General features: G+C 43.9%; 1 protein-coding gene across 1 annotated transcript in view; it reads left to right on the top strand.

The window, feature by feature from the left end:
* MYO1D (myosin ID) overlaps positions 1–16,510 on the top strand; it is a 352,967-nt gene that overhangs the window by 121,869 nt on the left and 214,588 nt on the right. Inside the window, exons 11-14 of the mRNA XM_047708294.1 lie at positions 836–1,006; positions 5,379–5,449; positions 8,978–9,052; positions 14,139–14,271. Coding sequence (XP_047564250.1) covers positions 836–1,006; positions 5,379–5,449; positions 8,978–9,052; positions 14,139–14,271 — 450 coding nt within the window. The remainder of the gene's footprint in view (positions 1–835; positions 1,007–5,378; positions 5,450–8,977; positions 9,053–14,138; positions 14,272–16,510) is intronic.

The following is a 16,510-nucleotide window of genomic DNA, read 5'->3' on the forward strand; positions in this document are numbered from 1 at the left end:
TTATTCAGCTCACAAAAGCACACAAAAAGTTTATTCTTTTTTTTTTTAAAGATTTTATTTATTTGACAGAGAGAAAGAAAGAGATTACAAGTAGGCAGAGAGGCAGGCAGGAGGCTGGGGGGAGCAGGCTCCCTGCTGAGCAGAGAGCCTGATGGCAGGGCTCGATCCCAGGACCCTGGGATCATGACCTGAGCTGAAGGCAGAGGCTTAACCCACTGAGCCACCCAGATGCCCCTAGAATTAAATTTTTTATATTTTTATATTTTTAAATTTTTTATATTTTGCCCAGAGAGACATCAAACGTCTTTTAGACCTCTGTGTGCCTTTTTCACTTGGGGAAAGCTGGAGAAGACACTCTTTTGGGTTTTAGTCCTCAAAGGCTGTAGAACTAAAAATTCGAGTTCTGTGTGATGCTGTGACCTCATCCAGTTATGAGTCAAATAATACTTTCAGGTTATTTGTTGGTACATCATGGAGTGTGGGTTTTGTGATTAAATGGCAAACAGATTGGGGGATTGAGAGTATGAAGGAGTGGGGTGAGGTGCGGGATTAAAACAAAAGTTAGTGTTGAGGGAACACTGCCTCTTTTATAATTCTTGCCTTGAGCTATCCTCACGTACACGAAGTGTTTCATGATATAAAGTCCACAAAGAAATTTTAAAATGAGCCTCCGATAGAACATGTGGTCATTTTAGCATCAGACCTCAGTAATACTCTGGGTCTGTTTCCCACCAAGATAAGTTTATCTGAACCCCTGAGATGTGTACAGGCGCCGACGTTTTGCCCGTGCTGGTCTCTGGTCCCTCTGGAACGGCTTCCTTGCTGTGTCCTCCAGATCGATTACTTCAACAATCAGATCATCGTGGACCTCGTGGAGCAGCAGCACAAGGGGATCATCGCCATTCTGGATGACGCCTGCATGAACGTCGGCAAAGTCACCGACGAAATATTCCTCGAAGCACTTAATAGTAAATTGGGCAAACACGGCCATTTTTCCAGCCGAAAGGTAATGTGTTTTATGAGGACTTCCTCTCCTTTTGAGCTGTCAGATTTTCCCCATTGCTGAACAGAATTAAATGGTCTTAAATGTTGAGTTAAAAGAATGTCCGCTCAAGGAAGCAAGGAAAGCCATAAGCATCCATTAAGTGGCCTACAGCTATAAATAAATTCTGCCTCTCTGGTTTATGGGATGACAAGAACGATAAAAATCATAATATCCAGGAGAGGGAGCTCCAGACTATTCAATTTGCTAGAAATAGGAAAAAATGAACATGATTTTAGAAAGCATGATGTCATTTATAACCAATAGGTACAGAGGCTTTGTTCATGTGCTAGAATTTTGCTCCTGCATCTGATAATTCTGGCACTGAAAACAGCTTTTGTCCTTGACTTTTTACTGTAATCAGTTATAAAATGTAGTATGTGTACTCTGCCACAGTTCTTCAAACTCCGTAACTTTCTTGAGCATAGAGAAGCTCTGGCTGTGATTCTCCCCATCACAAGGAAACTCGTTCCCCTAAATGAATGGATATCCCTCTCAATTCCCCATTTCCCACATTCTAAAAAGGTTATTAAACAGATCACATTTCTGTAATAAGTGGTGGCCGTTGTGGTTGTCAGACTCTCAGGCCGGGCTTTGCGTACAGTGTATTTGCCATTAGGATTTGCCCTAGGAGGGGCCCACCATCATCCCTCAGTGTTCCCTACAAATACCGGCTTGTCCAGCAGCCAGAAGCCGAAGGAGAAATAGCCCCGATGCTGTCGCTTCCATAAAGAAAGGAGCAAGCATTTCTGCTCCTCCATATTTGCATGTAAATCTATGACACACTGCCAATTTTTTTTAGCACGAATAAGTCCATTTTCTAATTTTGCTCCTTTTGAAAGTGTGTAATGGGAACAGAAAGAATCTACAGTTAACTAGATAAAGCACAAATCATCAAGAAATGGATTACTGGCTGATAGTTATTTTAGGCCATTTTATTTCTAAGAGGCTCTCCTTGGTCTGTTCCCGGGGATTGACTAGGATCCTGACTACGAGTCAGTCAGCTATCAGATCCTATAGTCTGACATTTTACATCGAGGCGATCTTCAGTCATTTCCCATGTATAACACAAGTGCTTAATACATGCCCCTCATCTCCCAGGCATAAGTCAGGTGCTGGGGACAGAGCAGTGAGCCAAGTTAGAAGCATCCTACCCCATTTAAAGTGATCTGTTGTAAGATGGTATCTACATCCTACAATGGTTATCTACATCCCTTACAATCCCAGCCCAGGTTCTGGAGACTCACCTAACATCCTGCCTACCCCAGACGGCAGATAATCAGTGTTTGTAAAATTGAGTTGAATTTGGTCACGATCATACCAAATAAATCTGATGGAATATGGAATTTTAAACTAAAACATGCAGGGCTCCACTTCATTTAAATAAGTAACTATGATTCATGATAAACCACCTCATTTTGATTCAACTTGGCCATTTATACACCTGACTTAAATTTGTCCACCAAATATTTTGAAATATCTCATTCTGAAGGTAGTCATGATACAGAGTACTTTTAAGCAGTTGCCACTGGTGTGGTAAGAAATTGCAAAATAATAGTTTATCTGGGAAGACCGGAATTCTTTTTTTTTTTTTTTTTAAGATTTTATTTATTTATTGAAGAGAGAGAATGAGTGAGTGGAGGGGGGTGGAGCAGAGGGAGAGGGACAAGCAGACTCCCCGCTGAGCATGGAACCCAACACAGGGTTCAGTCTCACACTCTCAGATCATGACCTGAACCCAAATCAAGAATAGGACGCCCAGGGGCACCTGGGTGGCTCAGTCGTTAAGCGTCTGCCTTTGGCTCAGGTCGTGATCCCGGGGTCCTGGGAGTGAGCCCCCCAACGGCCTCTCTGCTCAGTGGGAAGCCTGTTTCTCCCTCTCCCACTCCCCCTGTTTGTGTTCCCTCTCTTGCTGTGTTTCTGTCAAATAAATAAAATCTTAAAAAAAAAAAATTGGGTGTCCAACCAGCTGAGCTACCCAGGCGCCCCAGGGATTTTCTTTCTTTCTTTTCTTTACATGTAGAAACATAGGTGTCTTTGACTCTAACCCGGTGGCTCTTTTTTCCAGCATCTCCCTCCCCACTCCCCTTGTCTGACAGGGTAAGGGGAGGTGATGCTGGGGGAGGTTCCCCCTGAGATGGGGATTTCTTTTTTTTTTAAGATTTTATTTATTTATTTGGTAGAGAGAGATCAGTAGGCAGAGAGGCAGGCAGAGAGAGATGGAGAAGCAGGCTCCTTGCTTGCGGAGCGGAGAGCCCGATGCGGGGCTTGATCTCAGGACTCTGAGATCATGACCTAGGCTGAAGGCAGAGGCTTAACCCACTGAGCCACACAGGTGCCCCGAGATGGGGATTTCTAAAGTGTGTTAATTTCTAGGATTACTGCTTTAACAAAGGAAAGAAATGGGATAACCAAGCTGTCAGGATATTTTCATCACTATGAATCTTTCTTTTAAAAAACGCTATTATCCTGTACATTACGCCAGGTGTTATCATTTGCTGTTGGTTACAGATCCCCTCAAGCTACTGGCATGTTAAATCCGAGGTTTCTGCCTTGTATTTATTTAGGAGCTAAATGGTTCCTCCTACATTAAAGTTATCATGGAGAGATAGGCAAATGGTCCAATAAACCATGAAATTCCTATTCAAAGTACTGTAAACATAAAGTTAAATGATATACCGAACTTAATTATTTCTAAAACGTAAAGAAAAGTCAAAAACCTGTGTTCAGATCACTTGAGACTTTGCAATATCCAAATGTAAGAATATTCAATTAGTGTGGGCATCTCCTGGGTCCTTTTCCATGAGGAGTTTTATAAATGAAAGGTTTTTATAAAATGGTTAACGAGAGAGAGAGAGGAAAAGAGGGATTCCATTTTTTGGAGACCCCTCTGTATGTTAGATACTTTGGTCTCCGTGGTTCATGGAAGCTTCAGAACAGCTATCTGGGATAAGTAACTGTTTAAGATGCAGAGCAAGTAGATGGTTGAGCCAAGATTTGAACCTCGGGGGGCACCTGGGTGGCTCAGTGGGTTAAGCCACTGCCTTCGGCTCAGGTCATGATCTCGGGGTCCTGGGATCGAGCCCCGCATCGGGCTCTCTGCTCAGCAGGCAGCCTGCTTCCTCCTCTCTCTCTACCTGCCTCTCTGCCTGCTTGTGATCTCTCTCTGTCAAATAAATAAATAAAATCTTTAAAAAAAAAAAAAAGATTTGAACCTCGGAAGTCTGACTCTAATTTCTGGTAAGTACTCACTTGTCTGATGGGTAAGCTATTCCTTTACTAGTCCAGTTACGAGTGTAGAAGCCGCCCTCCTGGTTCGGGGTGTTTTTGGCTAAGAGTGCAACTTAAGTTGTCATGCGTAACTGCACTCAGTGCTTTATGGATTCTTAGATGTCTGCTTCAGAACCTGTATGCTATTGCGTGAACCTTCACAGGGCAAACAAAGGAGTCTGGGCATTACTGTAACAAGGAGACTGTGGAGGCCACCCCACAGAAAAACTGCCTTTCCATAAATTGTTCTTCAGGGAGAAATAGCTGGAGGAAGTTGGTCTCCTTTGAAATGATAACCCTGAACTTGACTCCCAGCTCAGCAAAAGACAAGTGAGCCAGGCCATTGTGTGCCTAGGAGAGCAGATATTACATCTGGTCCCAAGAATCCTTCCCAGAATGACCACCTATGAGCTTTGTGTCTTGGGCCAGTTACCTGATCTCTCTGACCCTTAATTTCCTTGTGTATAAAAGAGAGCTCCTAATATTTTAAATGTCAGTAGTGAGGAATGCCTGAGATGTACGTGCCCAACACACGGCAAGCCCTCAATGTGGTATTCCCTAAGTGGAGCCTGGAACAGAAGGAGACTGTGTCAGTCAGGATAGGCTGGGCCACTTATGACAGCAGCCAGGCTTTCCGCACCAGAGACAGTAGTCCATTTCTGTCCCAGGGACCCCGACTTCTTCTGTCTTCTGGCTCTTCTATCCCCTTGCCGCTGTCCTTCTCTGCATCCAGCTAGTGGGAGAAGAGGAACTACCGTACAGGGTCATCTACCTCTTACCAGCTTTGGCCTGACACAGCCACACTTCCTTTCCTCTCCCTGTCCACTGTCAAGCACCTCGTCACATGGCCGTATCCACCTGCCAGGGTGGCTGGGAAAGAAGTCCAGCTGTGAGGACTTCCAGTGAAAGCTCACGGGCTTTACCACATAAGCCCCACACAGGGTGATTTCGTTCATAGTGGTAGCATGATGTGTGACACTCTCATCATCTTACATGACACTGGAGTATATTTTTAGGAAAACGAAAATAATCTGTTTTCACACCAATCTCCTTATTGATTTCTTAGCTCTGCGCCTCAGACAAGATCCTGGAGTTTGATCGAGATTTTCGAATCCGGCATTATGCAGGTGACGTAGTGTGAGTATCTTACGTGGGGACCTAACACCATGATCTGCATGCAGCTTCACTTCAGAAAACAGAGCCAGGGGAAATAAAAACTGTCTTCCTGCTCATTTGTGGTTTTTAGCCACCTCATAGGCGAGTATAGTTTCATCTCTTCACTTCAAAGAAAAAAAAAAAATTTGGCTTTGTTTCATTCATTCCTTACTTTTCCAACTTTCTTGAGTGCACACGATGGCGGCCGTGCACAGCCCCGGCGTAGCTGGTGCTCAGAGCAGCTGATGGGTAAATACCTCATGGGAGGATGTTAATGAGAAAAGATGGAGGAGGTGGGCCTTTTTGTGAAGAAGCTAACGGTCCAGCGGTGGGCGCATACCTGCTAAGTCACTATAATGAACAATGGGAAGAAGGGTCAAACGGGAGATGTGTGAGGCCTTATGGAAACAACGAGGAGGGAGAACCATGCCAGGGCGAGGAATGTAGAGAGGTTTTGGTGCAGGAAGTGATATATCCAAGCTGAGTCCTCAAAATAAAAGAGGCTCCGTCAGGGGCAAGAATTGGGAATTAGGAAGGGAGAGGAGCCAGGAGGCTCGCGGGCCTGGAGCCAAGAGCCACCATCACGTGCGAAGAGCTACAAGCAGTTGGATGACTATGTGAGTGGTAACTAGTTTTTCCATATTATTTCCAAATGTCAGTTGGAAAGGTAGAAGTCTCACCAGCCACATTTTCTGGTCACAATATCAGAAAAGTAGAAATTGATAAGAGATATCAGAAACTACTTCAGTAAGAGGCCCCTAGGGCTGCGATACCACAATAGTAACTTAATAGGAGAGAAGTGTGTGCTTTCTCAGTTCTGGAGGCCCCAAGTCTGAACTCTGGGTGTCACAGGGCCTGGGACAGAGGTTCTGGGGGATGATTATTCCTTGCCTCTGCCAGCTTCTGGTGGCTGCAGACACTGCTTGGCCCACGGCCGCGTCTCTCCAGTCTCTGCCTCTGTGCTCACACTGCTGCTGCCTCCTTGGCACGTCTGGGTTAAAACTCACTCAGCCTCTTTTTTTTTTTTTTTTTTTTTTTAAGTAGGCTCCACGCCCAGCAGGGAACCCAACATGGGCCTTGAACTCACAACCCTGAGATTAAGACCTAAGCTTAACTGACTGAACCACCCAGGCACCCCTGCCTGTGTCTTAAAACTACAGTTGTGGTGGTATTTGGGGCCCACCTGGGTAATACAGGATCCACTTCTCTCAAGATCCTTGACATCATCACATCTTTTGTCATAGAAAATCACACTCACAGCGGCTGGGAATTTGACATGGATAGCTTTCCGGGGTAGGTGGGGGGAGCATTTTTCTGCCCGCTAAACTTACTGTGCATTGTCCACCAAACACCACTTCTTACTGATTATTGTTTACAGTTTCTTCTCTTCCTGCCTCATTTTTTACATTAGGAAGTCTCTTGACCATAACCCATTTCAGGAAGAGATTACATAACAACAACTATAACAAAAAGGCAAATGATCATCTCTACAAATGCCAAAAAGACATTTGAAGAAATTTTAATAGCTGTCCCTGATTTAAATTAAAACTCTGAGTCATAAAATAATATGGCTCGAGATGATCACCCCATCTGTCAAACTAGCCATTAGTGCTGGAATGGCACCATTCTCCACTTGTTCTGGTCCTGTTCCAAGGTTCCAGAACATTGAAGAGGGGAAAGGCAGGAGTGGGCACACTCTCCCGCTGAAAACGCAGGCCTCGTTTGCAGGATGCGTCTCTCCAGTTCAGAAGCATCAAAGCAGACTGGTCAGAGGCCTTGGAGGTCAGCTAGCCTGGTGCCTTTACTTTATAGATGGAGAAACTTATGGGAAGTGTGTAATAACACCTCATCCAAGGTCACACACTAAGTTTTTGGAGTGGCTGATACAGTAACTAGTTTCCAGACTCCTACTCCAGAATGCTAGCTGACCCTTCTGTGCCCTAGACTTCCCCTGCTGTCGTTCAGCCCTTCGATCCTTTTCTAGATTCTTACTGCATTATCTTCTGTGTGCACAATGTTTTATAAGGTCTGGTCTCTGCCCACAAAGAGCTTTCCATATAAAACTGCATACATACCTATATGATTGTGTGTGTGTGTTTATTTCTACTCATAAATATGCATATACTTAATATACATACATTTGCATGCATACATCAATGCAATAGAAGATGGTCTAAGATAATCACCATACAGCTAATAATAGTATTGTCAGAATTTAGAAATAATCACATGATGTAATTCTTCTATCCATGAGAAGCCCAGGAAGGCTGATGCTAGTCCTTAGATGCTAGGAATTATTTTTAAAGGGAGAAGTGGGAAGGGTGCTAGAAATATTCAGGAAATAGTAACTAGGTCCATTTAAGTGGAGTGTGTCCTTTTGTATGGAAATGCCTGGAAAATTAGATTGAGATCAAATCATAATGAGTCTTAAAGGCCAAAATAAAGACTTAACAGTTCGAATGTTCTAGGTTGGACAAAAGATTAAGAGTCAGGTGGCTTCAAGGTTTTAGTGCAAAGTGACTTGAAGGCCTTAGGAAGCGGATCTGGGGTGTGTGAGGCAAGGAAGGATTCTGGGACCTGGCGACCTTGAAGCTTCTCTGGGCACTGCAGCCTGAAGGAACCCCTCGGAGAATTAAATAGGTGGGGCTGGCACACTGGTGAGGGTCAGGGGAAGACATTTGAGAATTGCCTCGATGTGATGATTGTCAAGCCAGAAAGTACAGACCAGCGAGAAAGTCGAGCTGTCAGGGGCATCTAGAGCTCGTCTTTGCACAGCCTCTGAGCCTCCGTCAGTTCTGTGCCCCCAGCAGTGTACTCGCTCCTCCGGGTGGGGTCTACGCCCATCGCTGCCACAGAGCAGCTCCCCTCCCTGCCTCACCCACTGCAGATGTAGCCGGCCTCTCAGGACCTTACTCCTCTTTTTCCTTCAAACAATGAATGCTGGCCTCCTTGTTTCCTCTCCTGTCCTCCGTGCATGTGCCTGCCTCTCTCCCTTCATGTGATCTGTTTCCCTGTGTGATCTCCCTTCCTCTTCCTCCTCTGCTTATCCAGATCTTACCGTCCTTTGCAGTTCTTCTTGGATTATTTTATCCCACCCTGAACACACTGAGAGAACCTTAGGCAAGTCACCTTGACTCCTTACGGAAGAGACTGTTAGTTCCTGTATGTCGCAGTTTTGCTTTTATCTTAGGAGTGCTGGATGATAAACACAGCTATCTTTTTAAGAGTCATCTTCTTGAGGTAAGCAGTAAACCAGTAGACTATGACGGTCTTAATCATACTGATGGTACTGATCTTTGCTCTCCTTTTGAGGAATCGAAACAACATCCCCTCTTTTTAGTAGGTAAATTTGATATTCTTTAACACAGAACAAAGTGGAAAGTATTAGCTCTACAGATGATTGATGGCATTATTAACAGTGTAAAGGCTTGTAGACTTGTCAAGAAACTTAAAGGTGGCTCTTGCTTAGTGAATAATGCATGTTTCCCATGGTTTTTTTTCCTCGACTAGCTATTCGGTCATTGGATTTATTGACAAAAATAAAGACACTTTGTTTCAAGATTTCAAGCGTCTCCTGTATAACAGGTAGGACTGAAATTTTATTAATTATCTTACCATTAAACTGTTTGTCATACATGTTGCATAATAGGTATGCACATGATTACTTTTATATGGCAATTTTAAGAGCTTCTGACAAATTTTCTAGTTCTATGCGACCGTAATGAATGAATGAAATAATATGATTATACAGTCTATAAATTTAGGACGGGGACCTGCTGCTAATATGACTTCCCTTGATTTCCCTTGGGTTCCCTTCATTTCTCTGTTCACTACTGCTGTCCTTCTGGCACCCCTGCCAGTGTCTCCAGGGGAGGCCAGTGGCAGTGGGGAAGGAGTCTTGGATAAGGTAAATGCTTTACACATGCAGATTCCCACTGTAGTCTCTTTGCTTCCAACGAAGAGACCCTCCTAATATCAGAGTGGCATCTAATGTCCATATTGACAGATCCTCAGGGGACAGAACCTCCCCCCAGTTCTAGAAAATGTGGAAAAGATGTGGCGAAATAACACCAGCCAAAGGATACAAAATTCAAACCCAATATGAATGCTTTGGAAAGAGCTGTAAAGAAAAGCCTCTCAGCCCGTTTCTCCTTTTGGACGAGAGAAATGTAGTCACATACTTACTAAGTCTACTTAGTTGGCCAAGAGATCATCAAAAATGTGTTCAACGTGCAGCTGTGAAAACAGTTTAGGCTAAGTGCCTGCCCTCCTGGCTCTGCTCTTCCAGCAGAGATGACAGTTAATAAGAAAACAAGTCACTTTCCGGTAGTGACAAGTGCTGTGAAGAAAAATATAGTAGGTAGGAGATTGCAGGGTGCAGACAGGGAGCGGGAGGGGAGCCATTATTGAGAAGGGTGATCAGAAAACCTTCTTAAAAGAGGGGACTTTTGAGCAGAGGCCTGAATGAAGTGAGGGAGTGAGCCGTGAACGTGTCAGGGGGTGGGGCGGGGAGAGCACTGCAGGCAGAGAGCAGCCAGTACCAAGGCGCCAAGGTGGAAGTGAGCAGCACGGCGTCTCGAGAGCAGCAAGGAGGCTAGTGTGGCTAAATGCAGAGTGAGGGGTAGGGAGGGCGATAGGGAGGTCAGCAGGGCGTGGATCCTTCAGAGTCCGTGAGCCAAAGTAAGAATGAAACATGAAGAGAAGGCATCAGAATTTATGATAGGATGCGATTTATACTTTAAAGAACCCACTGGGGCTGCTGTGTAAAGCGCAAGAGAAGAAATGAGGAGACCAAACAGGAGACTCATAATCCAGATGGTATAACAGAGGTCATGAAAAGTGGTCAGAGTGAGTGATATTTTGCAAGTGGAGCCAACAGGGTTTGCCATTAGATGGGATGTATGGTAGGAGAGAAAAACAGAAATTGGAGACGAAGCCTGAGCTGTGGGGAAGGGATGCTCGAGGTGGGGAAGACAATGGGAGGGGCTAACTGGGTGGGGGAGATGGAGTGTGTTGTTTTGGATGTGTTATGTTATATTGGACACGCCGCTGGGAATGCCAAGTAGACAACTGTGGGTATGCGTCTGGAATTCTGGTAAAGGAGGGACTAGAGCTACAAATCCATGGTCATCAGTCTGTTGACAGTATTTAAAGCCATAAGACTAGCTGAGATGAACAAGGGTGAACTTAGACAAATATAAAAGAAGAGGTCAAAAAGACTCATTCCTGAGACTCACCAGCATTCGGAGTCAAGCAAGAAAGAAGCAACTAGCAAAGGCAACGGGGCTGCCAATAAGGTAGGAAGAAAGCCAGGAACTTGGTGTCACAGAGACCAAGCCAAGAAAAAAGTGCTTTAAGAAGAAAACAACTGTAAACCATGTCAAATACTGTCCAAAGCAAAGTAAGTTGAGGACCAGGATTAACCATGGGATTTGCTGACATGAAGGCCAGCGGGACTCTTGACAACATTGGTCTCAGTAAAGTCGTGAAGACGAATGTCTGATTGAAGTGGGCTCCAGAGACTATGGATAATGAGAATGTGGAGACATGGTGTTTAAGCTCTTCTCTCAGGAAATTTTACTATTAAATGGTTCAGCGGTGTGGATGTCGAAGGTTCCAAGGACAGTGATGGAGCTCTCTCCGCACCAGAAAGTTACATGGGAATGTGAGAGGGACTCCAAGTAAGAATCGGTCATGGGGAAAAGGGACTTTCGGAAAGGAGTTTTGGAGCTTGAACTTTCAGGCAAGCTGCACCCACTTTGAGGGACAAATGACAGAGTCTGCCATCATTCTGTGTGGGTAACGTCAAAAACTCAAACTGGAAAAACAGCTTCAGTTGGCCAGTGGCAATATCAGCATGTGTTACCAGGAGAAGGCAGCCACGCGGTGTACCAGGAGGCTGCAGAAGGCAGCATTTGTTGTTACCTTCATGAATTTATTGTGGCCCATGGGTTCAGCTCAGTGAGAGCAGCTCTGCCTCTTAGTGGTGGACCAAGTTCACAGGACCAGTGTAGGAACAAAGCCATGTGGGAATTTCTTTCCTGGGAAAAATCTGACCATTTTTCCCTGGAGTTTTTTTATTTGCATTGGTATTTTTATATTTGTTTTTATATTTGCATTGATGACAGGCTATTCCCCCCACTGGAAAACCTGCTTGGGAAGTCACGTGGCAATGAGAATTCTAGTTTATTAATTGACAGTGAAAAATATTACCCATAGAATCCAGAGTGCTTAGTTGCTTGGTAAGCATGGAAGTAGAACAAAGGGACTTGGGTAAATCCAACAGTTAAGGGCGGCAGGCTCAGAGGACTCCGTTTCCCAGTGGGGATGGTCTTACGAAGGACTGTGGACTGCAGCTGTTTTAATATATCTGCATAATAGGGAAGGTCTTGCCAGTGGGATGGGGAAGTCTTGAAATTATTTTGGCTAAAACCATCTTCCTAGATCATTGGGATGTGCTTCCTTTACCTTTGGACACTTTTCAATGCTTCCGTGGCTAACCCTTCCCAAATCCCCATCCTTTCTCTGTATATATGTAAAGAGGAATCCTTGCATCTCTGGTTCTGTAGACCTTGAGCGTATACTTGCCTGTACGCATGCGTGTGCATGTGTGTGTGCGTGTGTGTAATGGGAAGAGGAAGGGAGGGAGCAGGTGGCCCACCAGATACCCAGACTCTACTCTTCACTACCTCACTGCTAAGTCAGGTTAATTGTCTTGTCTATTAAACCTACTGGGTTTCTGGGTAAATAAGCTTCCCCTTTAAGAAAAGGGTTCTTACAAATGTTTGGAAACTATTTTGTTAATATTATATGCATGACTTACTGGCCTGGAAGTTCATTCTCTTTAGAATGTATGTGTCTAGATTCATTACATACCAATTGTACTATTTAATAATAGTAATAATGAATATCTTATTTCCTTCATTTCCAACCTTCCCCTCTCCCTCCATTTACAAGGTAAAACATGGAAAGAATCTAAATATGGCCAACAGTGAGATAGGTAGAAACTGCACAGACCCAAACAAACTTCAGTCTTCAGTCTTTGGTCTGCATCAGAATTTTCAAAGTGCACACGTTCTACTTTCTGGAAATTCTATTCAGTGAGTATTAGGAAGACATCCAGGCTTCCTCTGCACTAAGGGTTGAGAACCATTGCCTTAAATTCTCTTTCAGCCAAAGACTAGAATGGAAAATTTTAAGAAGAAACAAGAGACCTTTATGGGGTCATTTTCACTGAGAGGTGCCTCATTGGGAAATCAGGGACTAGGACCAGAAAGGGGATAAAATGGGTCCCTGAGCCACACGCAGATCACTGGGTTAATTTACCACCAACTTCCATGGTAGTCGGCACCGCTCGCTTGCAGGGGTGGGGGCTGGGAGCGCTGCTCTGTCTCCGTTCACAGACCCCGTCAGTCTTCAGCCCACCATTTATCCTTTTTGCCCAGGATTTTATCACTTACTCTGGTATTTCACAGATGTTATTTTGAGTCTCTGTGTGCAGAAGTTAACTAGGTATTTGGGGAACCGCTTCAATTTCCTCCTTTTTACACCAGGGAGAGAAAAATGGGCAAAATGATGGCAGCGGTAAACACAGTTAGCAGAGAATGTCCTTGCTGACTCCCTTCTCTCTCCTCAGCCCCCAATTTATAAATAAATAAATAAAAAGATTTCTGACAAATAGCGTTGTAGGGTGACAGGTGGCAGCACAGCCTGACCCCCAGAGATGCGGACTCACGTGTTGTACGCCCGAAACTAGTGTAACATCATTGTCAGCTGTACTCAAATAAAAAGAAAGAAGTTTCCAAGACACAAGCAGCATTTTGAGTTCCAATTCCTCTAAAATCAAAGGCACCCAGAAGGAAACAGGAAGAAAATCAGGAGTCAAGACCACTACATGTCATCTTTGAAGAGATACCTCCACAGAGCCAAATAATGATTTTTCTCAAATACTTTGCATCAAACCTGGCCTGAAGTACACTGTGGGAGTCGGATGGAAACGGTCTCCGTGTCACATCAATGAACTAGCATAACCGCCCATAACGGAGCGTGTAAATTCAGCTGTGGGACGGGGTTTACGAGAAGGCGATGTAGAAATGGTTCTTTCATGTTCCTGCTTGTCTTGTTCAGAAGAGCTGGCTTTTTGTCCTGTCACCCGTGCTGTGGGAATCTTTTCCCCCATGAGAAGATGCTTTCACACCCATATTTCCTGCAGTCCCATTGAGCATTGTTTTTTCCCTGGAGGCTTGTCCTCCTCCTTCTAAGTACCACCCAACTTTTTATTTTACATATGTATGGTAAGAGCTGGGTTAGCCATTTGAGGGTCCTAGATGTCACCTTAAAGAAGTTTAAAGAATTCTTTTCTCAGTTTATTTGTGTATGTCATCTCTACACCCAACATGGGGCTCGAACTCACAACCCCAACACTAAGAGTCACACGCTCCACCAAGAATTTTTTAAACGTAGGATAGTTTGGACGCATCTTCTCCATCTGTGGTATGCTCTCTCCCACTACACTTTCTCAGCCTAATTTTCTGGATGGAGTCTTTTTCCCAGCTAGGCCTTGTGAGTGCAGGCTGCAGTCTACGTGTGACCCAGAGCACAGTCCAACAGAATCGTTTCTTGTCAGAGTATTGCAATGTAATGTTCACATCGCTCTCCCTGTGCCTCTCAGTTCCAATCCTGTGCTGAAGGATATGTGGCCCGAAGGCAAACTGAGTATTACGGAGGTGACCAAGCGACCTCTGACTGCTGCCACCTTGTTTAAGAATTCAATGATCGCTTTAGTGGACAACCTTGCATCCAAGGTAACTGTTCTCTTTTCCACATATCCATCTTAGGGCCACTTTCGGTGGTCATCGGCACTGCTTGCTGCCATGGGCTCCCCCTTGATGCATGTTGCAGAGAATGTAGGTGCGATTTGCCTTTTAGGCAATTGTAATAAATCAAACTGAAACATGTCTATTTAAAGTGAATATTCTACTAGAATTTTTATTCCTGTTTTGTTTTTTTTTTTTAACGTGGCTGGGTGAAACAGTTGTTTGTGTCTAAAAAGAAATGCTTCTTGTTAAGGTTGAGCTTTATATGATTGTCAAAAATACAAAGTCTTAGTGAGACCTTAAAAAAAATTCTATATATACGTATATATATAAACTATAAAGTAGAACATGTACCTGGCAAAATGAGCTTCAGCCCTGTACAAAAGAAAGGGTGTGGCCTAAAAAAAAAATCTTGAATTAAATAGTAATATGCCATCCATGTATCATGTCTGGATACAAAATGACCAGACAGAGTATCAAGAGGAAGTTTAATATTTAAGTATTGTCCTTAGACTGTTGTAAACAGTTGAAATAAAATGTTGTATTATTGACAGTTGGTTCTGCTGCTGATTGCTCCTTTCAGGTGTAATACTGTTTGGTAACTTCAGTCTGTTTCTGCCCCCCACGTCCGCCACCCTCCTCCCTCTGCCACCCCATCCTGCCACCCTCCCCCCCCCCCCCCCCCCCCCCCCCCCCCGCTCTCTGCCAAAGAACAGATTTCTACTCTTAACTGCTGCTGCTGACAAGTTTGATAAATGAGGCGGCTTTCCGGGACTCATTATTTTTAGTTCCTTCATTTTTATCTCTCTCTTCTGGTGCCTTTCCTCTGTATTTTATTCTCTGTTATCTTTTTATTTTTTTTAACCAACTTCCTCTCTAAGAATTTAAATCTCTACTGTTCCTGATTACTTCACTATGGATAAATTAGGCAAAGGCACAAGAACACATCTGTTCAGTAGCTTTCTATTTCTTTCTGTCAGGATTCTTTGGCTTCACGTAACAACAAATAAGCCCAGTTTGCTGGCTTGTGGAATCAAACCTCCAGAAAGGCAAGGGCAAGGACACCAGAACCAAAGGGCAGAGCACCATTAGAATCCTTCCTCTTGTCTCTCAGCTTCTCTGTGCTTGTCAGCTCCAACGTGCCTCATCCCACAAGAGGGAAGGTGAACCTAGAAGGAGGGCGTGTGACACAAGAAACAGAATTGAACACAGAATTTTATAAAACATGTTTATAGAATATATTATAAATAGTTTACAAAATGTATTAGATTTATTTCATTAACTAGGAAAGAACTGCCTTTATTTTCTAAAATTGGTAGTTAAATGTGCATTTTTTAAAAATAAAAATTCTAGAACCATCCCTAATTTTGGTACCAGGAACTGCATTCTAATAAATAATAATAAAAGAGAGACCCCCCCGCTCCCCCAAATGAGTGGCTTAAACAGAGAGACATTAATTTCTCTCTCCTGCAGGTAAGGTCCAGAAGCAGGCATCCCAGGACTGGTATAGCAGCGTAAAGTTTTTAAGGACCCGGGTGCTTTCTGTCTTTCTCTTCTACCATATGTGTGCTTGGTGTCCATCGTCCTGGCCCAAGATGGCAGCAGGGGCTTCTTCCCTTTCAGAGAGACTTCCTGAGAGTCTCACACAGCGTGTTCGCCGCATCTCGTTCACTACACCTGGTTGCCAGGGAAACTGGGAAGTGCATTTTTATCCTGGTCAGTAGTGTACCTAGCCAGAAATAAGTATTCCATTTCAAAAAAAGGTGGTAGATAGGAGGTAGGCAGCTAACCCGGCAGTCTCTGCTGCGGCTTCCCAATTTGTGTGTCTGTGGAGGAGGAGGGGTGAGGAAAAGCAAACTCTCAGCCCCAGAAAAGGCAGTAAGGTGGAGGGGAGGGGAGCCACAAAGGAGAATGTTACTTTTAAAAAATACAAAATTGTATGATAGAAATAATCTAAATAATTGGTACTCACCATAAATGTAAATAGACTAACAAGACTGGATAGAAAGTGTAGCTATAGGCTTCGTCCAGGAGATTCCTAAACACCACTGTGCAGAACGATGAAAAACAAAGCCCTTCTCCCCAAAGACAATTAAAAGCCATATTAATGTGAGAGAATAGAATTTAAGAAAAAAAGTATTAATAAAGGTAAAGAGACTCCTAACAATCCAATAAAAATACCCAAGACAATAAAGCCACTTGGAAATAGGTACCTAACAACATAGCT

This window comes from Lutra lutra, chromosome 16 (genome assembly GCF_902655055.1).
Source record: "Lutra lutra chromosome 16, mLutLut1.2, whole genome shotgun sequence".
Taxonomy (NCBI): Eukaryota; Metazoa; Chordata; class Mammalia; order Carnivora; family Mustelidae; genus Lutra; species Lutra lutra.